General features: G+C 51.3%; 1 protein-coding gene across 3 annotated transcripts; it reads right to left on the bottom strand.

Moving 5' to 3' along the window:
* Positions 1-210: 210 nt before the first annotated feature.
* Positions 211-27,488, bottom strand: LOC112995570 (bMERB domain-containing protein 1-like). 3 transcript variants are annotated; one of them, XM_064522482.1, is made up of 7 exons: positions 27,281-27,488; positions 18,134-18,254; positions 10,164-10,237; positions 6,375-6,489; positions 5,258-5,298; positions 4,380-4,535; positions 211-2,709 (listed from the first exon to the last, which is right to left on the bottom strand). In XM_064522482.1, the coding sequence occupies exons 1-6, from the start codon at positions 27,354-27,356 to the stop codon at positions 4,417-4,419; spliced, it is 546 nt and encodes a 181-aa protein (XP_064378552.1). In that variant the 5' UTR covers positions 27,357-27,488; the 3' UTR covers positions 211-2,709; positions 4,380-4,416. The 3 variants fall into 3 exon arrangements, with proteins under 3 accessions (XP_064378552.1, XP_064378551.1, XP_025976400.2); XM_064522481.1 differs by having other exon boundaries at positions 5,225-5,298; positions 27,281-27,475; XM_026120615.2 differs by lacking the exon at positions 27,281-27,488 and adding an exon at positions 21,880-22,019 and having other exon boundaries at positions 5,225-5,298.

Genomic DNA, 27,488 nt, shown 5'->3' with positions numbered 1-27,488 from the left:
ATATATATGTCTTATAATATAAGGTATATATAATATATCTTATTGCAGCAGCAGGAGCTGGTCTGTACTCCTGCAATACCAGGAAACTCCAAAATCCAGCCTTACTTTTTGGGATCTTGTTTCCTTTCACTTTAACCACCCTGCTCTGACACAGCCTGAGACACCTCACTGCAAAGGTCTCAGGCAGGGTAAAATATCTAAGAGCCAAGCTTCCAGCAGACATTTATTTGTTTGGGTTGAAATAAATGCACATGAAAGAGTGTTGCTCCTGTGTGCTGTGCACCTTTGTCATCAGTTAAAATACAGGCCGAATAGGATTGCATGACCAGGACAGCAGCCTGTCTCCTCCACGACCAGCTACACAAATACAACCAGAAAACACAGTACAGAACAGGTCAGGATTCTCCCCATCTCCTCACCAGCTATCCTCTCTGCCCACCCAAGCATTGCTCCAGCAGCTGAAATCTAGGCCTTGTACGGTGGAGGTAGGGATCAACCTGGAGAAAAAGTTTTGAATCAAAGGTCTTTCTTTGCTTTTGGCTCCCTCTCAGTCCAACCAAGCGAACTAGCTCAGTTATTCATTTTCCCCAATAAGATCCTGGGGAAGGCAAGGACAGTGAGGGTCTTTTAGGTCTTCAACCGTTGGTCTGTGTGGATCAAAGCAAACATCCATATTGCACCACATGGGTAACTGCAGGGTGAGGGATAAAAGCAGTCACTGGACAGCATCCAGAAGGGCAGGGAGTAAGAGTGGCCCAATCCGTCCCATCAGCTTCAGGACGGATGCTACCAACCATGGCCTGTGACACTACCCACCACTCCTGCTTGGGCAACAGCTTCAGGTGTGTTCTGCAGTGTGGAGGCACATCTCTCTGTTACACAGGTTAGCAAAGCAGAGGGGACCTCTCTGTGACTTAATTTACTTCTGCTATCTACAGCACTTTCCAGCCCTCGCTCCAGCCTGAAGTGAAGGCGCTCCAAAGCAAGGAGAGCACCAGAACCAGCAAGCAGTGGCTGTGGGATGCCATAGGTCATTAATAATGAGCAACGCAAAATGAAGGCAGGCTCCAGATTGAGACCACTGAGGTCTGCTCAGAAGTGACACGAACTAGAGCTGGGTCAAGTTTGCTGGAGATGACCAGGTACCATGCTAGCCGATTTGGGCCTCACACCTGGTCCTGTGAATGTGCAGAGGGATCGTTTTAGAGTCTGTGGACTTTTCTGACTGCTAATAAAAACCATTTGGGGAGGAGATTGCTCAGGAAGGAAAAGGAAGTGGCAACACCCTTGCAAAAGTTTGAAAATGGGTCCCACACACTGGGTCTTACAGCAGTGCTGATAAAGAAATGCAGGAGGAACTCAGACCTGCTTATGGTGTTGCACAAGGAAGGATCCCACTTGTGTTGTGTTTTACGAGGATGAATGTGCTAACAAGTGCACAAATAGCAGGAGATGCAATGAAAAGAGCCACATGGGATGTGACCAGCTCACCTGCAAAGGCACATTGGACAGTGACCCAGGCAGGAACACATCACTACAGCAAGTTGCAGCAGGACTGAGTTGATGGCCTCAGCATTTTGGCCAGAGGACAATCAGAACTCTTGGGCAGCCACCCAAATGGGACGCCACCCCAGGGTACCCAGTGAAAACACACCATCCTGAAGGACAGAAGGATAGACAGGGCAGCAGCTTCACAGACAGCTAGAGAGCCCCTGTCCTGCCAAAACGGGCATTAGCAGCTCTGGCTGTGCCATCATGACACAGGTGAGTGTTCAGAAGGGACAGCATAGACTGCAACACCTTGGGGTGTGTGCATCTTTCACACAGCGCTTTATGTCTAGCTCAGGATGCCAAGCCCAGAAGTGTTGGCTGGGAAACTGGAGGGCAAGACTTGACACTCCTGGCAGTGACAGTGTCTCTCATCTGCTCTTTCTGCCTTTCCCTGACACATTTTCAGTCTCCTGTTTGGTTTTCATTTATCTCTGCACTTTACTCCATTCTTCTCCTGAATTTCTCTCTGAATCTCTCTCATTTTCTCTTTTGCTCTAATTTTCCTTTTTTTTTTCTGAGCTGGAACTGAATACAGTAGCAGTGAGGTGGGGAAACCAACTCATTCATCCACTCTTCAACACAGCAGATCTGTGCTCAGGTAGTAACTTCATAAGAAATAACCCTTCATTCAGCCGCCTGTGGGGACTGTCCTTCCCACTTTCCACAGCTCTACCCAGAACCATCCAGCACATTGCATTAAAACTGATGCAAACAACAAAATCCAAAACAGAGACATTCCCCACAAAAAGTCCATAGAAAAGAGACCCAACAAGATGGTACAAGGGCCAAGGATGAGAGCTCATCCATGGTCACAGCATTTTTTGGATGGTGGAGTACAATGTTCTTCAAACATTAGCTCCCAGTGCTTGTTTTAGTACTCTGTTCAGGTAAAGAATTACACCAGTCCTCTTTGTCATGGACTTGCTTGCCGCTGCTGCACATGCCTCTTCCAAGCTGAGCTTGGGTAGAATTTGGTGTTTGTTGATGTTACGAAGGAGACGACTGCTGATGTGGCACCAAGAAAACATGCCATCATTCAAGCTTGCACCAGCCTGCGTGGAAAGTCTCTTCGGTGTTGGTGCTGCAGTGGGAAGCATGAACAATGACAGGACGTTGAAACTCTCGGAGGAGAGCAGATTGTGGACTCTGCCTGGAGACCTGGTGAGGAAAGGCAAGAGATTGGAAACAAGGGGTTGTGACCATGGGATCCCCTCGGTGCATCCCCTCCCCAGCAGCTGGAGAGCTGATCGTGCTTTACAGAGTGCCCAATGCCAATGACACTAACCCTTGGGTGTCAGGCCACCTGCCACAATGGAAGAGTTATCAGCAATATTAGAGGATGAGATGTATCCTCCCCTGGAGACACTACAACCCATTGGACCTCCATTAACATCACCACCTTCTTACACAGTGCTTATCACGTGTGTTGTCAGTCAGGACCCAGCTCTCAGGTTTGGCCATGCTCATCACCTACTGGGTGAAGTCCAGGCACTGAGAAAGGTGGGAGCTCAGTGGGGCGGGTGGTTTCAATTCCTGCATTCCTTGCCAGCTGCCCCATGATAAGCTGTAAGGTCTGTGCTCAGGTTTGCAATGCTGGAGCCCAGAATGTCAGTTCAACCATATCAAGGCATATGCTTAGAGACATAATTTTACCTCAGCTGCAGATTGCTTCATCTTTGTCCACACTGCCTTCTGGTAGGAGTGAGCTCAGCTCACCAGCTATCACGAGTACAGCCTTTGCTCCAGCTCCCACCAAGATGTTTAGGCCTTGCTTGACTTGTCTGCACTCCACAAACACCAGTTTTGACAGCATTTTGCATGGAGCAGTGCAGTGTATGAACATGTGGGTAGGGAGGCAGCTTGACCCAGGCAGGGCTGATCTTGTGCAAATCCCGCTATCTACCTCTGTGAGTACACTGATTTAAGCCTCCTCCTGGACTGAGGAGAAGGAGCCTACACCAGGCTGCACTGGCAAGAAGCACCTCTTTACTGGTGCTTCTAGAGCTTCCCACTACCTGGGATTTTTACAAAGTCAAGTGACAATATTCATTTTATGCTTTCAGGAATGATTTTATGCGCTGAGCTGTTAGCAAATGAACAGAGGTGCAACCGGTTGCTCCTCAGCAGCTGGGCAGTGAGAGGAGAGTCCTGTACAACTGTCATAGCTTGGCCCTCAGTAAACACTATTTTAAATACAAGGGACACATCACTTTATGGTTGGGCACCTGTGATTGTAAGATAATGTTGGCAGATGTCAGTGATTTAACTGTAACCTGCTAAGAAGGAAAAGATCGAGAGGGGCAGGGAGAAGGCATGTGAGGACCTTCGAGGAGAGACAGGCCCGATGATTTCTCACATATTCAGAGAAGATGCTACAAGAAGACAGAGGACTTCAGTAGTGTAACTCTATGAGTACCAGGCATTTACACCAGCGATGCATTTGATCTATAACTCCCTCTTCTTCATGGCTGTAGCCAGAGGTCTTGGTGCCCAGGGTACCATCCCTCAGTGCGCCCACCCCCACTCCTCCCTGACCTCTGTCTCTCTTCCCTCTCCACCCAAACCCTTCCATCTCCTCAGCCTTCCTCCACTCGTGACTGCAGCCCTACTCTCCCGGGAGTCAGTGGGGCTCTGGAACTTCTGCCCTGCTGACACCCCCGCGGAGCAGGGTTGCAGCTTGGTGCTCGCTTGTGCCCCATGCCTGCTGTGCCAGGAGCCGTGCATGTCCCAGCCACCCTCGCTCACCCACCTACACAGGAACTGGGGAGTTCCTGTACCCTGAGGACGCCCCTCTCACCCGGCCCAGCTTCCCAGAACGTGTATGCTACCGTGATCGTGTCCTGTGCAGAGGAGCCGGCGGCTGGCCTACATGATGGAACAGGTGAAACCACAGCACTCCTTGAGCAGGGTGAGGCCCGTTTTGGTCATGTACGGTGCGGAGGTTTGCTGCCCCCTGGAAGTCATTTTCTTCTCTTTGACAGGAGCTATGGAAAGAGGCATCATTAACTTCAGGGTCACCACCTGCTTGGTGACAAGGGCACAGGCCCATTGCTGCTTCTTAGAGCTCCTTTCAGTGCTGGAATGCTGCCCCTCCTCACCCCCACAGCTGGCCAGGAGCTCCTGCCATCACGATGCCCATCACTGGGTGCGCTTCCCAGGTATCCGTAAGCAGGACATGCACACAGGGACCCTGGACTGCACATGCCTCCCACTCTACCAGAGGTGTGCTCCTCCAGGAATGATGGAGGCACAGGGAAGAGGGTGGCCTGCTTCAGAGGCCAGGACTAGAGGAGGAGCGGATGGTATACCACAACTTGTGGTCTCAGCTAACAGTGTGATGAGACATAAGGAGCCGGTTAGAAGGAGTCAGATGAAGTACATGAGACATGAAAGGACATCTACCCATTCCAGTTCTCATAGGACATGCTGGCTCGAAATGAAGGGAGAAAAATGGAAGCACAGCATCCATACCAATTTGGGATGTTTCCACAACATGATCTCAAGCACCAGCACCCCCCAGTTGCCATTTTCTCACACCCTCCACAGGTAGCAGATGGCCTCCAGGTAAAACAGCCCACACAGAGCAATCAAATTTTGGGGGCAGGCAACTTATCAAAGTGGAGAAACTGCCAGGGAGGTTCTATGCAAGGAATAAAACTCATCAACCACCTACTTGCTTTCTGGAGGTAGCTTTTGGAGAGCTTACTTTGCAGGAACTCTGCCATTTCCTTGTCTTCTTCCCTTTCCCTGTGATAAAGGAGACTGGTTACCACTTGGGAAAGGAACAGTAAGGCATCCAGGAGCATCCAGTGAGGCATGATAGCACAGACTGGAAGCCAGGAGAGCAACTTCTGGCCAAGCTACCTGTTCTATGACTGTATATCCACCACAGTGCTCCTTGGAGAGATGGGAGCAAGGGGACTGAGCATTCTGTCTGCAACAGCGAAAGCCCCTTGTGTGCTTCTGGGAGGGCTTAATCAGAGCCCTCCAGAGCTAACACCAGCTGCAACAAAAGTTCCTGTTCCCTTGGTGGAGGCAAAGCAGCCTCCTTGGAGAGGGGGGTTTTAACACACACTCATGCTCACAAGTGAGCCATATTTTGCAGATGGATCCAGCACAGTAGGTGCTAAGTGGCTATTTTCTCACCCCTTCCTCAAAAATCCTGGTTTGTAAACTTTTCTCAGGCCAGACTCAGCTGGTCAAGTAGCCATGCCCATCTCTCCATTATCTATCTCCAGAGCCAATAATTGTCTTAGCCTCTTCAACCTCTGTTTCTGGAGTCATGTGAATATCTCAGAAGCTCAGCTCTTCTGTGGGAGGACGTGCCTAGTCTACAGTGTTCAGAAAGCTACAAGGCATGACCTGAGTGTGACCAGCACAGCAATCTCTGCCTGCATCTGCAGATGGCCTAGAACAGTGGTTTGGGACTGCTCAGTACCTTATTGTGTAGCGCTGACTCCAAGACTTGCTCTGGGAGCACCCAGGGAGACCCTGCGGTGTCAGGGAGGGCAGCGGGCACAGAGTTTGCTTGCTCAAGCAGGAACTACCCAGGGAACATGGTAGACCCTCCTTATTACTACCCTTTGCTCCTGCTTCAGGGAAGCCAAGGGCATGCCATTTGAGATGTACCTGGAATACCACCACTTTGGATGGTGATCCGGATGTAAGAGTGGAGTGTGCAGGTAATGCCTTTGGGAGCACGTCCCAGCCATGGAGCTCTGTTCCCCAACCTGCTGTACACACTGTACACACAAGGATCAGACCAGCTGACCCAGCCAGGCAGTAATTGCTCCAGAAAAAAGAACTAATTTGCACCATGCTACCTGAGCCTCTCAAACTCCACATCATCCACCAGGAAATCCCGCGTTTCCACCAGCTTGTGTATCTGTTGCACCAGCTCCTCTTCTCTCTGCTTCTCCTCATTGGACTTCTCGGTCTCTGCAGCACAGGGAACATATTTAACATATTGACAGGGGCCATCCCCCCAAGCTGAGGCCAGGCTGGCTCTAATTCTGTTCCACATAGGAGCAGATGTGATGGTGGGGGTAAAAGCCAAGCCAGAGTAATCACCTGGATCCAGACACAGGCCACTAAATAAGCAGCATCCTTGTCCAAACCGTCTTGGTTGGGAGGGGATAGCCCAGGTGTGGCCAAACTTTGGATTTTGAACTGCTCCTCAAAATTTTCATGGAGCTGAGCAGTGCAAGATGCAACTATGAGCCTCAGAGAAGGAGAACCTCAGGAGGGTGGCCTCACCAGTGGGAAAGATCATGTCTCCCCAGGAGCCTTCATCCTTCACTGCTGGAAGGACTGGGCATCTGGTCCCAGGGAGATCAGAGATGTCAATTCAGATGACCTCCTTCAGCCGGGATGTGCTTAGCCTGCAATTCCCATGCCAGCACACCCAGCCACATAGTCTCGGCACAGACCTGAGCTATGCAGGGCTCAAGAGACCCTATTTGGCTGCCTCTGAGCTGGGTTCTCCACATGGCTGCAAGCCCAGCCACGGATTGAGGTGCCTAACAAAGGAATTGGAGGGAATTATCACAAATGATCAGGTGCCTTGAGAACATGTTACACCACTATTTACCCATACATACAGAGACATGAAGACTGGTATGATCTACTGGCTTTATGTGGTCTCAGTCCCTGCTGAACTCAGTCCCTGTGATCTCTATCCCTTATATCTGACCTCTCAAACTACTGTGAGCCTCCACCCATGTTATTCCCATCACAGTGACAAGGATGACCACAAGCATCTGCCAAGCTACTATTTTGAATGTGTTAGCCTTGGCTGTCACCTGCACCCCCAAAGCCCCAGAGTGACCTACCTTTAGCACTCTGGGACCCACTTGCACCATGTATCTTTGTGCAGTGAGACCAGGGAAACTCTCGCATCACTATAAAGGCCTGCCCTATATAGACTGGTATATAATGGTAAGTGAGATATGTGAAGATGACAGAGGTAGGGCTAACGGGAGTTAAAAATACCTGGAGAGCTACCCTGGCTGGAGACTGTGACTGTCTGTGCTGCAACTTTTTAATACCATTTCTGAATTCAGCAGCCAGCTTCAAAATCAATCCAGCACAGGATGGATCAATCTCCACTCTTCCTTCAGCTAAATAAAAATCCAGTGAAATTCACAGTATGGAGCAAACCAGTAGGCTGGGTTCCAGTAGTTACCTAAACTGTGTATTGATTTGTAGCTTAAAGCCTGTTATATATTGATCTGAGGTGTTGCTGCGGCAGTCTGAGTAGGATGAACTTCTCACAATCGTGATGTTGTTAGAAACATCCCCAGCAAACAGAGGTTTCTCCTACCATTGAGGTGATAAGTGATTTTGTGTATGGAGTGAGCTGAGGCTTCCTGGCAGAGAAAGCTGATCTGGACTGAGATAGAGGCCACAGCTACTGGCCTCTTCCCATGAATAGTTAATGCAAAGTCACCTGGCCATGGCCACGGTCTCCGTGCAGCAGTTCCCATCTCTCTGGTGGGAACAGAAGCACTTACAATGTCATTCAGATGTCATGACAATCAGAGTCATCAGGTTGGTGCACAAACATATCAGCTCTTTGGAGTTAATTAACAATCTGCACTCATGAGTTAAGCATATCAGAGTAAACATATCCACTGTACAAACACTGCACCTTTTTTTTCCAACTTGCTGATGTCAGAGTCCATCATAGCTGTGGTGTGCCTCTGAATTTAAGACAACCTGATCTGGTGAGATTTCTAGCTACAGGTCTGGCTGAGCTCTGAGTAAGCACTGACGCGTTTGGGTCCTTATCTGAATCAGACCTCAACACCCATTTTTAGTACTGATCTGCTGCTATGGTCTCCCAAAATTAGTGATTTGCAGCATTTTTCCAGGAGAGTCTTGAGTTAACTTATGAAAACAAAAAGAGCATCCTGCATGCTACCAGCATTTCTGCTCTCAGCTGAAACTGGGAATGCTGAAAAGGCCAGAAATGAAAAACCAAAGCAGATGAGGGAAAGCCAGTCACATTTCTCAAGGCTCAGAGAAGTTCCAGTTTGTCTCTAGTTCTGAGCCATCATTTAGATCAAGTCTTATCTTATGAACTAGAGAATGTTTGAACTAAAAGCTAACATGAGATGTGAGTCTACACTTTGCAAGCAGCTCCTATCTTTATGCCAGACTCCTCACTTTCCCAGTCTGAACCTCCCTCTGGATACAGCCAGGTTGTATCACAACCAATCGAGACCTTCATATTAAGCAGCAGCCAGTTTCTCACCTGCTTCAATCTGCATGTTGACGATCATAAGCACACACAGCACAGCATGACTGAAGCATTAGAAAGGGTCAAGGCCCCTTGATGTCCTTGGCTTTGAGATAACCTCTTGTAAAGAACCTATCAGCTGAGCTGCTGCTCTGGGAAACAGATGTGCACAGCTGGCCTGTTGTCTGAATTCAGGCAACTGGCTCACCCCCTGCTAAACACTCATTGGTCTCAGTAAGTTCAAGATCTTAAGAGAGATACCTGCGGTGGAAATAACCGAGGTCCAGATTTTACTGCTTGGATGTCCAAACTCATGGGGACAAATAAGCAGGGATATGTCTTCTATCTGGTCCTAGAAACACAGGTAAGGTCCTTATTGGTGGGCTGAACATGGATGTCCTAGGAGGAGGCATAGCCTTAGGAACAGTTGTGGAAACAGCTCAAGGGCAAATCTTTCTTGCTCATTCTCATTCAAACCCTGAGCAGTTTGTTGTATGCTTTTATTTGAATATTTTGGCTGAAGGGGATCCTTTAGAGAGCCTAGTTTTGACCTTCCCTTGGTTGCGAAGGGGGAAATGTGGTTTGCTGGCTGCCACAGGGACATGGAGAGTCACTGGCCATGGCAATGGAGGAAAAAAGCAGCATTTCCTGAAGCTTTCATACATGTTGCCCTTAGTTGTTTGCCTCTTTTCCAAATCCTGAATGCAGAATTGACCTAAATCAGGGACATCTCCAAGTTCCTTTGGCATGACATGCCCTTAGCATCCATCCTACCCTGGCTGTGACTGGGACTCCAGCCTGTCCTGGCAGCAGCTGTCTTCTGTTTAGTGGGTGACAGATGTTTCTGACGTGGCCACAGCAAGAATTAATTGTTTTCCAAGTATTTCAGATCTTTGAAGGCATCTGCCCTCCTGCCACCTCCAAAGAAGCCCCTCTATGGTATAGTCTGAAGATGTTTCCTTCTTCTCTTCTGGACTTGTTTGGAGGCCTTCCTTGGTGGGCATGGCAGGTCCCACCATGTCGGCATTCATTGCCACCTAACTCAGCCACTCCCCTTCCTCCTCCTGTATCAGACCCATGCTCCTCCTCAAAGGACTCCTATTTCTTTTCCGCTTCTGTTTCCTCTCTACCCTTTAGTCCAGGCCAGGACAAGGACTTCTTGGCAGTATTGCAAGCTTTCAAGCTCCTAAGAAAGATCTAAGATCAGACCTTAGGAACCACATTTCTTTCTGTTAAAACACGTCCTGCCTGCAGCACCTGTGTCTCCAGGAGCATCCCAGAGTGGGAGTCATTCAAGAGCTTGAATTTCACAGAAATCTTTTGCTGACTGCAAATGCAGCGTGAAGCTTTCTGAAACTTTACAAAGCCTTACCTGGAAGGGCTATGAGTTTCTGAAGCTCCTTTTTCAGCCGGCTGATTTCTTTGCAAAGCTGAATGTCATCCATCCTGCAGAGATACAAATGAAACCATTGAAGGAAAGATGGAGAGAGGAAAGGTGCAAAACCTCCGGAGCAAAACCCAGCCAACCTCAGAAGGCAACAAGCCCAATGCATGCATCAGGGAGCACAGATTTACCTGCCTTCCCACAGGGAACGATAGATCACTTCATCTCAGAGCTTTTATTAGAGCTAAATAGGTTGTGTCGCTGGTTGTTGGCAAAGCAAAAATTTCATTGCTCTAATGACAATGATGCCTTATTAAAACCTGGCACATTCACCATGCAACAGCAGCTGTGTTTCTTAAAAAAAAGTCCCCAAATAGCAAAATCCAAAAGCAAACAGAAACTGCTGCCACATAAAAAGGTCTTGCATTTTCATACTGGATTTCTGCAGAATTTTTTTTAAAAAAGCAAGAAAATGAAACACAACGCAGGGAAAAAAAAGTGTAAACTTTGCAGGTGCCCACTAAGAAACAATGTCATTTCAACAGGAGACTGCTGACGCCACAGGCAATGAAATCTTCTCTGGCTTGAACCATGGAACAGCAGTGAGATACCAATCAGGATGGGCCCTAGATGGGCCCCCTGGGATCCAGACTCAAGTGTCAGTGTCAGCTGCTGGCAGTGTGGCTGGGGGATGCACGGCCTTGTCTGCGCTGGAAAGGCAGCTTTAATGATGGCTTGGGAAGAGAAAGTATTGCAGATGCTCAGCCCTCTCCATGAGTGTATCAGCTCAAGTGCATCTGGCTGCTCACCAGGACTGGCTGACAAGATTCACCTTAATTTACTTGTTGATTTATCTCAAAAAATATGGCATGCCTGTGCCCTCACTAAAGCCCCACTTGGACAAGACCTAGGAATGTTGTTGTCTGGCCATGAGGAGTGTTAGTGCTTCAAACTGAAGGGCTTTACTCGCTCTTGGTAAGGAAAACCCCAACAGCAGACAGTGCTCCTGGCTGAGATCCCTCTCTGCCACAGAACAAGCCATCCTCGAGCATCTGCCCCAGGAAGGTGACACTGCAGCAGATGAGACAAGCCACTTCTCCAATAATCCTCTGCACTAACCTTTGTCAGCCTGTACTGCTCTGCTCCCTACCTCCTGACCTCTTCCATAACAGTAATCTACAGCGTTAGCAACCTCCTTGCTTTGCCCTTCAGGATCCTTTCCTCAAAGTATTCCTGCTTTCTGCCAAGGCAGCTCATATGTACAGATCACCAATCTGAGGGCTGACCAGCCCCATCTGCTCTGCCAGCACAGTCCAGCCAGCTGGCAGCTGCCCCTCCAGTAGCTGGTAAGCACCACTTCCTCAGCACTGAGGCATCCAGGAACCCAAGTCCCAGAGCGGGACATCTGGGCTGTAGGCTCACTTGAAAACATGTTCTAAAACCAAAAAACAATACATAGTGGCAGCATTCTATCAGATGCCACCCCGTGGCAGGACTGTGAATCTTCAGAGATGGCCTGTTGAGCCAAGACTTGGGATGTTTCTCTTCTCTTTCTAGGCTTACCACAGCATCTGGCATCTCCCCACCTGTGTTTCATGACCTGAGGCTAAATGAAACTGTCTGCACCAAAAATCCACCTCTAGATTTTCCAGATGTAATGTGCAGCTGTGAAGCTACTGTGCAGCTCTGAAGATGAGTTTCCAAAGATATTTCTGTATAAGTAAGAACTAGTTGACTGGTTGTGATGATCAGAGGGTTATTCTGTGCTCTGCATTAGCTCCCGTGGGGTGACAAGGGAATTTCCTGGGATCCCCAAGCTGCATATTCATAGAGTTTCTGTCATCAGAGCAACAGTCGGGTGTTCTCTTTGCAAAGCTACACTTTCCTTGTGAACAAACTCCCTTCTTAAGGCCAAATTTGTTTTTGTTCAAGGCCACATTTGTAGGGAATCACAGAGGCATACAGCAGTGAGGTAGGTATCCTGGTCATGACTGGTACCACAATCGTACTCATGCCCCAAGGACCAGATGTTGCTCAGTTGGTACCTCCAGGCAGAAACCCCTTCATCTACACATCAGTCCTCGCAATCTCGATAAATGTCTTCCAGGAATCTGGAGCCTGGAGTGAAGGCACCAGAAGCTGCATGGCAGATAGGCCTGGAGTTAGGCAGCTCATCAAGCTGGCGCTGAGCAGCTCCACTGGCAGAACAGAGGCATTCCCATCATCACCCCAGGGGTAGATGTGGACACTCTGAACAGGAGCATTTACTTCTGGCAGTGCGACAAATCCACTGATATCTCTGAAATACCTTTATCTAAGGGCTCCCTGGACATCAGAGACACTTGTGACTACAGCCTTAGGTGTTTCAGAGACAACGGACAAGGCTCAGGACACGGACCAGTCTGTGCTGGGAAAATATCTGGTGGCCCAAGGTGTTAGAAACACCTTTTTTAATTGCAGCAAATGATCTAAGCTAGGAAATTTGAGTGTGATACCCCCCTGTGGTAACTGTCTCCAAGGACAACAGCTCATTCTTTCCCTGTTGCCCCAAGACAGTAACCCTCAACCGGGGCTACTGCGGCAACACTTGGATGGTGAAGGAAAGGGCTCCCCTCACAAATACCTCAGCTGGAGACCAAATGTGTCCACACAGGATGTGGCTCTGTGCTGCCCTGTGCACTGTCCCTTGCCTACTCCGAGTGTTCATGACGTGTTTCATTAAGGAGCAGTGAAGCACTAACACCGCAGAGTGCACTGGTCAACCCATCTGGCCTGTGCCTCAAAGCGGAGTGGCATTTCCAAATGTTAACTACAGGAAATCAGCTGACCCATTTTTCACCCCGAGAGAGGCAACTTAAGGGCCATACTTCCTTCCAAGGCCTACCAGGCACTCCAGCATCTTAGCTTGAGCTTCACAAGTTTTTCCAAGGCTGGAATGCAGGACTCCTTGCACGCTTTGCAAGACACATGGCAAAGCATCCAACCTTCAAGAGCACAGTTGAGATCACTAGGTAGCAAGCTCCACAGATGTGAATGATGACAAGCTATAATACACGATCTGTGGCTTATGAGCTGGTGGCACCTTGGACAGAAGTGTCTGGTTCACTTTGAAGTGTGTGTTGCTAAGAGCCCTTTCCGCATCTTCAATAATCCTGCTGGCACGTCCACTGAGTCACACCATTCACCCTGGCCCGATGAGTCATATTTGCCGGGAGCTACTCAAAGCTGCAGCTTTGTCAGCTGAGTAGAGGACAACGGAAATATTAATTAGGGAAGGGAAAATTAACAGACTGACGGAGAGGGGCCCTGTGACATACTGCTGTAGGAGGAGAACATCCCAGACAGAGGAGAAGACTTCCTCCTGGTTTTGTCATTTTTTGCTTCATCTGATGGTGTCTTCATTTGTTTGCATACTACAAGTTTTCTTGTTTTAGAGACTAGTGCAAGTCCTGTGCTGGGCACGGAGCAGGTCCACCAACGCTAACATTTGGTAGCTGTGTGTGCTGATCTGTCCTTCCTTCCACTGCTCCTCACTTCATCATCACAAAGCCCTCAGCTTGCATGAAGAGCAGCAACAGGTCTTCACAGGACAGACAGCTACCAGACTGTCCCTCCCTCAAAGGGACCATTGCTACAGAGCCGCGGGAACGTGGCAGCGCACTTCGAAGGGGGAAGCAGGCACAGCCCAAAGCGCACTCCCTGCATGGGCCATCAGCGCAGCTCTGTGCCTCAGTCCTCCCACTCGCAGCTCCATCTGGGTCCTGGCTGGTCCTGAGGAGGGGACGCTCTGAGGTGTACCCTAAGGTACATTCGAACCCAAGGACCCATCCATTAAAAAATCACTGGTGCTCTGAACAGAAGGATTTATGTCCCATCTACAGTACCTAGTCTGCATTGCTCTGCCTGCTCTAGTCGCCTCTCCACATAAAACCCCAGGTTAAATCCTATCAAAGCTGTACTGCACCAGCTGGCCTCTCCCTCCTCTTTCTCTCCTAAATTCTCACTATTGTTTTACATCCCACTTCTTTGGGAGCACTGGATGTGTCTATGGCACGCAAACTCCTATACATGCAGCTAAGCTTGCTTTATATAATCACTCTTATTTTAAGAGTATGAAAAGTTTATTAGCAATTCACTTAGTAAAACTGAAATAAGCAATTAACTGAAATATTAAAGATAAATTGGAGCGAAAGCTTTTTAAAATTGATAATAAAAATAATAAATGAGTAGTAATAAAAATTCTCATTTAAATAAAACTTGAGAGAGATTGCAAAGACGAGCACCCAGAATGCTGCTGCTGCTGGCGCTGGGTTTATTTCTACCACTTGAGATAAACTTTGCAGCGTTAGCCCTGGCTGTGCTATCCCTGATCCGACCCTGGGACCAGACTCCTGCACGGAGCATGTGATGTACACAGCTGAATCTCCCACAGGAAATGTTGCCCTTTCCTTTTGCTCTGAAGGAAAGGAATACTGGGACCTTCAACATTTTCCACAGCACAGACATCTCAGAAATGTTGGAACATTTTAGTCTGACATTTCCAACAGGAACAAAACACTGACAGTTATCGACTGACCAGCCGGGTCACATCTCCGTATGGCAGTGCACCATGGGCACCACATGTCTCTGGTCTTTAGAGATGCCATTTTCCCAGGCTAGCCTGCACCCTGTACTCCAGCTCTAATATAAGGGATTTTTTGTTTTTTTCCCCCCATTGGAAGAAAAAGCCCCTTTGCAGCCCCAGATCCCGGTGCTTTTAACCCTGTCCTGAAGCACCCTGGTCCTGGTGGATCCCTTTTCTTCAGCAGCGACTTAGCTCTCTGGACCAGGCTTACCTCCTGCAGCCATCTGCCGCCTGCACTCCCCAGCCGGCACTAAGCCAGGCCTGGGCAATCCTCGGGGCTCTTTCCTCAGCCAAAGGACCCAGCTCTTGTGGACTTGCAGAGCTACACTCCTCCCCAGCGGTGCGCTCCAGCAAGCTGACAGAAACGCTCTAATTCCTCGCAGCACATCCAAACAGCTCAAATACATAGCTCCGGGGACTCCTAACTTTCAAGTGCTTAATTTTGCAGCCATATCCATCCTGTAACATGGTTTCTGTAAGTGATTTCCTTCTACTTTCCAAATGCACACCAAATAAAGGGATGAGAAAAACCAACAGATGTGATTCTTGGCAGCAACTTTGAGAGTTAGGTACCAATTGCCATGGAAAGTATTTAAGCACTTCACTTTTTATGACTTTCAAAAATCCCATTCAGCAATATATTTCAGGGGAACCATGCTGATCCCTCAGAGAGGTCATCACTGCAAATCACACCAATCCAAATCACACCTTTCAGCTCACAGTTACCCTAGATAACAGGTTTATGTGGGCATTACCAGGTTCTTGTGTTCCCTGTGGTCCAGGCACTGGTGGAGACAAATGTTTTAAACAAGCAGCATGTCAAGTGCTGCAGCTCAGTAAACATGTTTTTTGCCATTACCATTAAAAAATCCCAGGCTCTGTATTGACCTGACAGTATGGGATCTCAGAACTGGTCTGGCCATAGCAATTTAATGGTATTAATGAAGCTTTTCTGCATTAACTAAGACTATGAATGCTAGTATTATTGTAACTCAGTTAATAACACTTGCTGTATTTTGATAAGGTTGTTTACATATTAAGGTTGATTACATATTAATTATTCTCTGAATTGTATATACGGTGTGCTCCCTTTTTGCCCATATCAGAATTGTGAGATTAACAGTGAAGGCCCACAGAGCTGTGATGGGAGCCAGGAACTGTGAGCCCACCCCTTGCGTCCATAGCCCCAAAGGCAGCACAGTAGTCGGGAGGCCGTGGTGGGCTCTGGGCCAACTGGAGATGCCATGCATTTGATGCAGAGTCACTTGGGGAGCCAGGCCATCCCTGATGCGGTTTCTGTAGCCACATTTAGAGTAGAGGCAGAAACAGGGGCCATATATTTACCTCTGCTGCAAATGAATCTTTTGGCCCCTTGAAACATTTCCTCAGTCCTCTCCAAGCCTGGCAACCCAGAATGTGAGACTGCAGGCACTGAAGGTCTCAGAGGGGGTGTGCAGCCCGGGCTTCATCACAAATTTGCTTAGTGAGCTCTTGCCTTGCAAATATCACCCTGCATCAAATTGGCTATATTTCTGCCTTTTAGGCAGGGCTGCCTTGACCCTGGCACTGCTATGGACCCAAATTCCCCACACTGATGATCCAAAAGGGAAGAGTTCAACAGAGACCACTGTGTTGATAATCTGGAGCTCGGGTAAATCAGCCCTTTTCCTCGTGGACCATAGGAGCCCCCAACCCATCCAGGGAAAATGTTCCTAAGTGCCCATTGGTACCACTGCAACACACTATTTGATTGCCTTAAACCTCAAAGGACTCTGGATTTTTATTCAAAGACTGTTTTGACCAGTGAAATGGGCCCTGAAGAAAATCTTTCTCTCCACTTCTGGCTGCAGAGGCTGTGCAGGGCAAGGAGAGCAGGACGCAATGCAGAGACAGGCACCGGGCACTGAGGCTTGTCAACGAGGAGAAACCGTTCTCCAACAACCAAGGAAAGAGCAAAAGAGGAGCTAGGAGCATGCATAATACTGCACTGTGGGGAGAGCAAGCTGCAGTTGTGGGGATATTTAACAGCCAGCAATCTCAGTACTGGGACAGAGCAATACCTCCAGAGACCAGCAATGAGCTACCTGAACCTCAGGTCCCTTCGCAAGACAAGAGCCATGCATTGGTGGAAGAGTATGAACCCGCCAAGGATGGGGTGCTTGTGGTGAAATATGGCACATTTTAGTTTAGTGAAACCTGTGCTATAAACTCTGTTTGCCGAGAAATCGGTTGGCTCCAATCATCACAGTGTCATGCTATCCATACCGCTTACTCCAAGCCCTGCACCACCATCACAGCCTTCCTGCATCAGTGCAATTCGGTAGCACGGCGCATGGCCAGGCTGCTTCTCTATCCCCCTCCTGGCATGCTTGACCTGCTCGGGTCCCCAGAGCCTCGCTGTGCTCAGGGGGCTGAAGCAATTGGGGGCATTCCTCGGGCCTCTCCCTGCAGCCTGCAAGATGCAGTGGGGCCATGCAGCAGTTAATCCCAGGACTATGGGCAGAGTTGCCCTTGCATTCTGGAGGATAGTTTTATCTCACTTCTTGCCCACCGTTTCCCTCAGTTCAGCTTGTTTCCTGAGCCCCTCGGGGACAGCACTCCCCTTTGCTCCGGCCTAGGGTGAGTGACTGCAATTTTGCAGATCTGACTTGCAAACTCGGAGGACCGAGTCCTTCCCACCTGCCTCCGACCACAGGACGCTGTCTGCAATTGCTCTCCATGTCCTTGAGCCTGTGCCACTTTGTGACAAGGACTTTATCAAGACCCTTCCAAGAGCGAGGCTAGGACAATGTCTGGTTTTCAAACGGAAAGCGATCTGTTGTGATCCACAGGCCACCAGCACATGGAGACCCAAAAATAGCTCCTGCCACAAGGACTGCGACATAGCGACTGCAAAGGAGGACAAACGCACCCAGAGGCATCTTTGGAGCCGCTTGGTTCTTGGGCTGTGGCTCACACCCTGGCGCCTGCCTGCAGTCCCCAGTACCTAGCACTGTGCTCCTACTTGGTCAATGAGTCCTTCGCCATCCGTACAAACCGAAAGGTGAGCTTTTTCTGGGACTTATTTTACCAGTGTCTCTGGGTGGTGACTATAGCTCTTGCATCTTATTCGGCCAACAAAATGGCTTTCAGCACCTAATACTAATAAATGAAACTGCTCTTGAGCATTGAACTTTGAGACAGGATCATCTACCATGGGAGAAGCTGTTTTTCCAGCTGAAAATGGCCTTAGCTCTGCCCTTCCCTGAGGAAGATTCGTATTTAATTAGGCAGACAAAAATGCTGGGATGACCATGGAAAGGGGGGGACAGTGGCTAGTGGGCAGGATACTCACATGTACCGCAGCTCTGACTCCCTCCTCACCAGGATCTCTCTGATTCTCTCGATTTTGAAGAGCTCCCCTTCAATGTCATCAATGGTCGTGGTCGAGTCAGCCATGGAAATAATCTCATCTTCTGCCAATGAAACAGGAGCCACATTAGCAAGAGGAGATGTTAAACTGATGCTGAGGACAAAAGTGCAGGCTAGGCTGTCACGGACCCCTGCCAGCAAACACGACACATCCGTGCCCCAGATCAGCGAAACCATTAAGCACATCCACAGTTTTAAACCCATTTCCAGGCTCCTTGCTGGCAGGCTTCAGGCAGCGCTGGCGAGGGTTGCCCTGCTGGGTGCCGCAAGAGGAGACAGCACAGTGGAGATCAGGGCCTGGGGGCCTGTCACTGCCGAGAGAAGACCTCTACAGCCCGGCCAAGGCAGGCAAGCACAGCACCCAGCCGGCTCCAAGCCTGTCGCAACTCCGATGACCTCTGCAGTGCCACTGCATGTTTGCATGGGGGGAAGCAAGATGGGACTCTGGCCCACGAGGAAAGTCACTGTCATACGCAAGGGCATTTTGCTGCAGGCGACTGGATTTCGCATTTATGACTTATGTTGTGCTGGGTACTGGAACAAATCTGTTCACTGCTGCATTAGCGTCAGAGCTAGCTTGGCTTGCTGTGCATGGCTCCAAACACGCATGCAATATGCATGAAGTGTCTGCATGAAGGAAGACCTTGGAGGCCAGCAGGCAACCTCGTCTGAGCTTCCAGCCCTCCGAGCCTGACAAACAAGCACCATTTTCACCAGCTTGCACTGGTAGCACATCCTGCCCACACCAGTGCTGCACCAGGCTCTGCACTGCTTATAAAGCTAAAAAAATAGAAATTCCTGGGGTCTTCCCCTCTGCTGAACAGCAGGAGGACAAGGGAGCTAAAAACTGCTGGAGGGAGGAACATATATCTCTTGTGCTCCAGAACTGCTAAAGCAGCTGGTGTTTTGCCTGAAAATATCTATGCTGGGAATGAGCAGCAGAAACTGAGATGAGCAAGGCAGGGAGATACTCTGCCCTTCGCCTTGGTCTCTGCCAGTGCAGGAGGAAGATACAACAGATGTGAAGTTTTAAGAGGCAAGGTTTGAAAACAGCCATGACCCAGACCAACTAACTAAGGTTAAAACGCCATGCCAGGCTACTCCACAGAAAAGGTTTGGCAGTGCTTGTTTTGCACATGCTGCTAAATTCTTGCTATCGGGTATGTTTAAAAGGCTGCACCAATGCTGGGGCCCAGCTTGCCTGTCTGCAACAGCCAGCAAGGGTCAGACCTGGACCGTCCAAGGTCCTAAGGCATCTCCAGCACGTGTATGGACACCAGAGACACAACGTATGCACTCTCCCTCCTCTAACATGTGCCAGGGCCAAAATCTGGCCCCACACATAGCACCAAGTGGTCTCCTAAGGAGCTGTGGAGGCGAAGATCCCACAGCCGCTTCCCTCCCAGCACAGGCTGGATGAAGCCCCCATCCTTCCCAACTCACTGGGAGGAAAAGCCCACATGGCGCCCAGACTGGCCAGTGGAGCTTCCTGACCCTCTGGAGCAGTGAGCATCACCTTTACGACCCACTTGGGGAAACTGAGGCAGGGAAAGGGGATGTCACTTGCTCAGGGATCAAGATGCACTGTGCTACATGATATGCAAATAACAACACCCTCCCGTAAGTACCTCACCATAGCAGTCAAACACCTTATGCTTTCTATAACCTCACCCACCGCAACCTGTAAATATCCCTGAGACTCCCAGCAAGATGTGGGGAAAAGGGGATGTTGTTTGTATTTTAGAAGAGAGCAGTAGTGGGCTCAGCCAGCCTGGGACAGACAGGATGACACACCACTCCAACCCAGTCTGCCTCTCCCTCCCACCACTGCCCTACGTGGAAGGATGCGCCACTGACTTACACCAGGCTGTCACATTGATTTACACAAAGTTATCACATGGATTTACACAAGGATGTCGCAGCCCATTTTACAAGGATATCTGAGATATCCCTTCCAGGCCAGCTCCCACCTCCCAGCCATGTCTGGCTCTCAGAGACACATCAATGGGCTTGTTCTCGGTGATGTGCAATGACACATTGATCACATGTGGGCTAACCTGGCCCTCCCGCAACGTACACACATGGCGGGGACTGGAGGGACCTCAGAAGCTACAGCAAAGCCAGGCTATGAGAAAACATTAAAAAAATCACTGTACATCAGGGACAAATTCTGCTTCCTTCGAATCTCCACGGGGCAGATCTCCCCTCTGAAACTCTGCTTTCCCTATAGCCCTGGGACTTTGCCCATGCAAGGACAGGTTTGGGGGGGGGGGGGGGGAACACTGCCAAGGAGCACCAGGTCTGGAAGCTGGATTTTCTCAGGCAGCCGAGGTCTGGGAACTGGAGATGGCAGAGCTGGAGTGTTTGACTCGGGAACCCCAAATAGGAAGCAGGCCAGAGCTGAGGGTTACAGGGCAGGAAGAGTTAGGCCAGCATTAAGGTATATGGCAAAAGAGCTGGCACATACTGGTTGTCTACTCATCATTTAAAATTGTTTGAGAAATCACTCCTAGAGTGAGGCATGTTTCCCAGGCAGCTGGCAGAGAAGGTTTAATAGTGGAAATGCGAGTGGTTTAGGCTATCCTGACTGGTTTGGAGAATAGTTTTCTGCTGTTTCTGGAACTCACTAGGATCACTTGGAGATTATCTCCCACTTCTCCCAGCCATGCAAGCCACATTCAACCCAACACCAGCATGGTGAGCCCTCAACTGTTTCCTATCCTAAACTGTGCTACTGGGACCCAGTGCCTGCCCCGGGTGGTGGACTGATGGCTACGTGGATCGGGTGCGGTGTGGGGTTGGACTCACTGCCCTCCATCAGCTCTTGCTCAGTCCATCTCCTGCAAATTTCCACAGGAAACCCTTCCTTAGCCCTGTTGCTAAGGGCCTGAATGGGGTTGCTAGGGACTGGGATGCAGTTGCTAGGGGATGAGGCTGCGGTTGCTAGGGGTCTGGACAGAGTTGCTAGGGGACCAGGATGCTGAAGGCCTGCCGCTTCCAAGCTTCGCTGCTATTCTGCCACTCCAGAGCTCCTCGTGACCCTGGATATTTCACCATGCTGTGCATCGGCACCCAGCACCCACTGAGCACCCAGGGCCTGGCACCGGGACCAGGGAGGCTCAGCTGTCTGCTCGCCGGCCATGGTTCCCCAGGCATATCTTTCTGCAGATGCGACGGACAAGTAGGTAATGACATACGTGTGGTTGCAGATGGTGCAGCCAGCTTGTGCTTTCAAGCAGCCATTCCCTGGGGTTAGGCTGTACTTCAGCGCAGCTCTAGACCTGTCAGGAAGAAGCTGCATTTCTTGAAGTGCTGTTTCTGTGACCAGGCTAAAATGACAAGGCTGATTATTTTACAGATGCTCCAGTAAGCAAAGATATGAGTTTACTGCAGCTTTCATTAGCTAAGGACAAATCTAATCACTCATAGCAGCACAGGAGTGGGTCTGGGGAAGGGGGGGCTGTCACTCCTGGGGTGTGTCGGGTGGAGGAATGACCCAGAATAGTCTGATTATTGGTAGCAGAAGTATTTGGCTTGGATTATCAGCCAGCTCTTTCCCATTGGGTGAGCTGAAGGGCTTGAAACGGGTGTTAGCAACGCCTCTTCTCCCTTCTCATCCCATAACCTCATTAGCAGAAGCCATCCCAGATGGGAGAGGCGATTCCTCACCTTTGCACACAAAGGGAGGAGGTGGCAGTGCTGGATTGCTCTCTCCCGTCTGCAGCAGGAGGGTGGGAAGTGATTTCAGCCCATAAGCAGCTGCACACAACAGTAAGAAAGTTCCTGGCTCAGTGCTGTCCCCAGGTCGGGCTGGGTTCCTGTCGAAGAGGCAGAGGACACGGCATGGCTGAGAAACTGGCTGTGGCACCAAACCACCACAAGAGGCAAGACCCAGGGCTGTCAGTCGCCGGCAGCCGGAGGTGCTACCACTGCAAACACCATGCTCACGCTGAAGCTCATCCCCTGTCGCAGCCCCGTGTAATCACTGCATCGCTTGGCCTGAAGGCTGGGGCAGCTCCCAACATGCATGGAGCAATGCGGACAGCCTGACCATCCTACTGGTGACCCTCTGAGACAGACGGAGTTCAGCACACCTTCAAGGCCTGCCTCGGAACCACCCTGCCCAGGAAAAGCTGCCCTCACACACCCCTTCCCGGTCTCCTCTCCTGCTGCTGCTCCTGCTACAGATCAGAAGCATCCTTCTAAACAGGGATGGTGGACAGGTCTACACCATGCAACAAGGCAATGTCCAGCCTATGACTGCGGCAGGACTAAAGCTGTAAGCTCCCCAGCCCTTGCCTAGGTCTTGAGGCCGGTGGTGTGGCTGGGGTCATGGCACTCTGCACCCCTTGGGCAAGACTTATCCTCAGGCAAGCCAGGGAAATGCTCACCAAAGCAATAAGTCATGGACAAGAAACTCTAAAGAGGAAGTCCCTTGCCTGGAGCTAGTTAAAGCAGGGCAGAATCAGAGGAATGACAGTGCCAATCCTGCAGGATGAATAAGTTGTGGAGAGAACCTGCGGCTGCTGAGGGAACCTGGAGGTGAAGATGGAGCCCACAGAATGGAGCTGCACCTCAAGACAAGAGTCTTGTGCATGTTGAGCTCCTGAAGGAGCAATGGATGGAAGCTGGAAGAGCAACTCAGGGCATCCCCCAGGAGCCCAGCTCACAGCCCAGCCCTCGGCTCCCTCGCTGTAGCCAGAGGGATGTGACGGAGAGGCACTCCCTTGGTTGCGTGTATCCTGCTCCTGGAACAGGAACCTGCTGGAACGTGGCATGGTTGGGAGCTGCGCTGACTGTGCAGCAGAAGCCCTCTTGCTCAAGACCTTCAGCATGCATGGGGACAACAGAGCAGTCGGGGTCACAGCAGTGTTGTGTGTATTGTTGTCCTTCGTGACTAACAAATCTGCTCTTGGAGCCACCACGGTACAGAGATGTAGGAGGATATGGTGTGTTAAACCACACCGCAACGGCTAAGAGCAGAGCTGCAGCTGCAGGGCTGCTGCCCTGACCCTACACCAACCCTGCTGCTCCGCAACGCGGAGAACAGCGTGTGCCTGACAACTATCACCTCACCCCTGCCTGCCCCCAGCTCAGCCCACCCCAGGAGGGAGCACACGTCTGCCTCTGCCACTCTGGCCTCATCCAGCCCCAATCGCTTCCCTCTGCTTCCTTTAAAAAGTATCTTAAGCAGCTTCTCGCTGCCCCTTCTATCTTCAGTGAACACTGGAGAAAGTCCTGGGGATCATAACCCCCCTGAGCTGCTGCTGTTGCTTTTTGGATACTGAGAGAAGCTCTGTCCAATGTAAGGCAATTCATCACACTGAATTTGGACCCACAGCTTGGAAAGGTAGGGCAGGAGAGATGCTGCAGGGTGTGGGAAATACCTGGACAAGGGGGCATAGCTACGCCACTGCATGAGAACTATCCATTACACTCATGAGAAACCACTGGATCTGTACAGGTGACTGAAAAACAGCACCCTGAAGGCTGCTGATAGGATGGAAAGATGATCTTGCTGATGGAGACCTCTTCCATCTGCCAGCATCTGCCCAGGACCACAAGATCATCTTGTCAAGAACTGAACATCTGAGTGAAGTCAGAAGGCTGGAGCCCAGGATGTACAAGGAGAGGCTGAGAGAAGCACATTTGTTCAGCCTGGAGAAGGTGAAGGGGGCTCTCATAGCTCTCCTCAACTATCAAAGGACACAGAGAAGATGGAGCCAGATTCCCCTCAAAGGTGCATAAGGATTGGACAAAAGGAGATGGGCACAAGTTGGAACATAGGGAATTCTAGTTAGATACTAGGAATTCTTTTCCTCTTAGGGTGACTGGACACTGGAAGAGGGACCAGAGAGGTGGTGGGATCTCCATCTTTGGTCTAAGATATCTTCTGGACAAAGCTGTGAGCAACCAGATCTATGAAACCTGCTTTGAACAGGGGGCTGGACCAGAAGTCCTTCCCGATCTAAATTCCTCTATGATTCTATGTAATGAGATCAGTCTAAGAGGACTGATTGGGATTTGCATGGATCTTCTCTGCTAGTTCAGGAGATGCTTTCTCCAGGCAGATGTGGGCTGATGCTGAGTTCCCAAACACCAGCAACTACAGGCATGGGCCAGATCACGGCTTTCCTGCGATGACAGCAAGACTAAAGGGCATCATGCACCCATGAACCCTGCATGATGACAGTGACACCATATGGCAGTGGCCGGTGGCAAGCACAGACCCTTGGAGCAGGTGAAGGAGTAAAACCTGGCATGTTCTGCAGGCAGACAGCTAAGTAAAGGATCTCCCTAGAGATGGCTTTGCCAAGGCTGAAAATGGGTTTCTTACACTTCCCTCTATGTGCCTGGTACCAGCAAACGCCTAAGGCAGGGAAGTTTATTAGAGCTGTGATCGAACTCACAGTCCTGAGCCTCCCTTCAGGGATGGAGAGGCATGATCCATATGTGCATCCACACTGCCCAGGGCTCTTTGCTCCGACAGCTGCGCACATGACAGCAGAGCTGGGCACAGAAATCAGCCCCACACTGCCAGAGCAAAGGGACCCCCAGAGAGGCACCATTTCGACCCAGCAAACAAGTAAAAGAAAGCTTTGATTTAAACTTGGAGATGCTCTAATCATCACACATGGCCCAGGGGAAGAGAGTACCGTTAATGAGGAGTATAATAGCTGGAGACTTTCACTCCATATGGCTTTGGTGAAAACATTTAGACAGCCAGCAGCAAGCCCGAGATGAGTCACAGCAGCAACCAGCGCAGGCTGAGTTTCAAGCGATTTATTTCATGATTAAAGTTGGGCGATTGATTGACAGCACCCTGGGGAAAGGCGGGGGGGGGGGTCAAAGCTCTTTACTTGGGCACCATCCCAAGGGGCCCTCAACTTAGCCATGTGCTTTTCACTGCCAGGGAAAGCAGCATGGGCAGGTGGCATTCAGCCCGTTGGAATCAACCCTCGATTCACAGGCTTGACAAGGAGAACGATAGTGAACTCTGCCCGGCTCTGGGGTAGCTTCTCCAGGGGAGTCTGGTCCCCACCATCTGCACTACTTGGCAGAAACCACTTGGAGGGACAGGAGGATGGGAAACTCCAGGACCGTCAACATGCGGCCAGAGCACACCGTTCCTGGAGGACAGGCTCACGCTCAGATGGAAGAGGTCACAGCTACCTGCAGCCCACAAACCACAGCATCATTTCCCCTTCCAGTGCCACATTTCTCCTCACTAGTAAACTTGGGAGAAAAGCACAGCTTTGGTCCATTGCAACCAGTGAGGATCTCTCTGGCTACCTGTTCGTACAGCCCCTGAAACAGCTGGTGCCAATGGGGCTGCTGGATATTGCTGTGAGAGATAGCCATAAAAAAGATCAGAAGTCTTGGGTGAGGTACTGCTGGATGACTTATTGGGTGTACGACGAGGGGTGAAGCCCCTCTGCAACACCCTGCTGCTGTGCGTGTGCTCCCCTGGGTCACCCGCCGGGGCATCGCCAGGCAGCAACGCATCCCCCTGCCCACAGCAGGCCCCCAAGCACCAGCAGGACGAGGAGGTGAAGGCTACGTGTGCTCAGTGCTTCACAGGTTCAGCCTGAGACTCCCTGCGATGGCAGCAAGCAGCAAAGCCACATGGGGCAACATCTGAAAAAAAGATACTGACCCCTGCCATGTTCTCGCACAGCCAGGGGATCCCCCCCCCCCCCAAAAGGGCCAGAAGTTTAGAGAACTGCACTGAACCAGCAAATATCAGTGCCACCATATCCCCGCAAGCAGGCACCCAAGGGGAGATGCCTGGGCCATATCCAGTCCCTTGAGCTCAGCAAATGCCTGAGGATTCACTGGACCACCCTGGTGTCACCCGGCTGCTGGGAACAGAGGATCCAGGTGATCCAGGTGATGGCTCAGCCCTGGCTCTCCCAAGGATGGGGTCTCCAAGTAGAGAGTCTTCAGAGGGGGAGGCAGGAGGGAATATATATTGCTGTGCTGGAAGGTGCAAAGGAGGACTAAAACTTTGGGTAGCTTGCCATGAAGCCGAACAGCCCCTGGCTTGGATGAAGCCCCTCTGGGAGCCTTCCCTAAGGCTGCATCTCTGCGTTTCCCTGGCTTCCCCCAGCTGACTTGCCCCCCCTCCAGCCCACAACAGGAGACTGAACTGCTCCCTTGATGAGGACCCTGGTGCCAGCACTGCCCGGGGAGCTTAGTGGAAGGTGGCGCAAGGATGCCAAAACACCAGGCTCCATGGGGTTTGTCCCCACACACACCTTGGAGAAGACAGCAGCCCCCCCCCAGTACCAAGCAGGATGCTGGGCAGAGCTGGAGCTTGCTCCCTGCCTTGTCCTTGCCTTTCCCGCTGCCTGCTCCTGTCCTGCCCAGTACGAGGGGCTGGGGGCACAGAGAGGGCTGGGGAAGGGGAGCAGACAGACGATGTCCTGGCAGAGGGGCTGCAGGAGCCTCCCCTCCCCGGGGCAGCACAAGGTCCCCTCCTCCCACCCAGGGCTGGGGACTGCTGCCTCGCGCGACCCCCAGTCTGTCCCCCCTGCCCGCCCCGGTTCATACTGGAGGAACTGGTCCGAGCCCCGGGCTCCGGGTCACAGCGCTGCCTGAAGCCGGGCAGGACGGCACGGCGGCTCCGTGCTCTCCGGGCAGCCTCGGCCGGGGCGCTGCGGAGGGCTCCATCCCTCCTTCCCTTCAGCCATCCCTCCTTCCATTCATTCCTCCCCACCATCCATTCCCTTCCCTCCGTCCTTCCTCCCCTCCATCACCCCTTCCCTCCACACATCCCTCCTCCATCCTGCCCTTCCCTCCGTCCTTCCTCCCCTCCATCACCCCTTCCCTCCCTCCCTCCCGCTCCACGCCCGATGGCGGCGGAGCAGGGTCCCCCCCGGTGCCGGGCGGACCCGTGGGGCTCCGTTCAGTGAATGAAGCTCCCCGTTTCCAGCCACGTCCGGGGGCTCCGGGACCGGGGCCGAGGTGGGGGGGGGGGGGTGTCCTGGAGCCACCCGGGGCAAAGTTTGGAGGTGGAGCGGCCGCACCAGCCCCGATCCCGGCCCGCCGCCGCGTCCCGCCGCCTCACCTGCCGCCGTGCCGGCGGGCGGCCACCGGGTGGACTCCAGCGAGCCGTACCGGGCGGCTGTCCGGCCGCCCTCCATGCCGCGACCCGGCACCGGCCAGCCCCGCGCTGCCCCGCGCTGCCCGCGCCGCCGGCGGCTCCCCCGGAGCGGAGCGGAGCGGAGCGGAGCCGGGCGGGGCGGGGCGGGGGGCTCCCGCGCTCCGCCGCTGCT

This window comes from Dromaius novaehollandiae, chromosome 18 (assembly GCF_036370855.1).
Source record: "Dromaius novaehollandiae isolate bDroNov1 chromosome 18, bDroNov1.hap1, whole genome shotgun sequence".
Classification (NCBI taxonomy): Eukaryota; Metazoa; Chordata; class Aves; order Casuariiformes; family Dromaiidae; genus Dromaius; species Dromaius novaehollandiae.
The sequence above is the reverse complement of the archived record's forward strand: the minus strand, read 5'-3'. Positions and strand labels throughout refer to the sequence as shown.

Excerpts from the sequence above, each read along its gene's own strand:
- LOC112995570 (XM_064522481.1), bottom strand. The coding sequence starts at position 27,356 with ATGGAGGGCGGCCGGACAGCCGCCCGGTACGGCTCGCTGGAGTCCACC. Across the intron at positions 6,490-10,163 it reads GAAACTCATAGCCCTTCCAG|AGACCGAGAAGTCCAATGAG; the intron begins GTAAGGCTTTGT and ends CCTGTGCTGCAG. Across the intron at positions 4,536-5,224 it reads AAGCTACCTCCAGAAAGCAA|CTCCTGTCAAAGAGAAGAAA; the intron begins GTAGGTGGTTGA and ends CTCTTTCCATAG.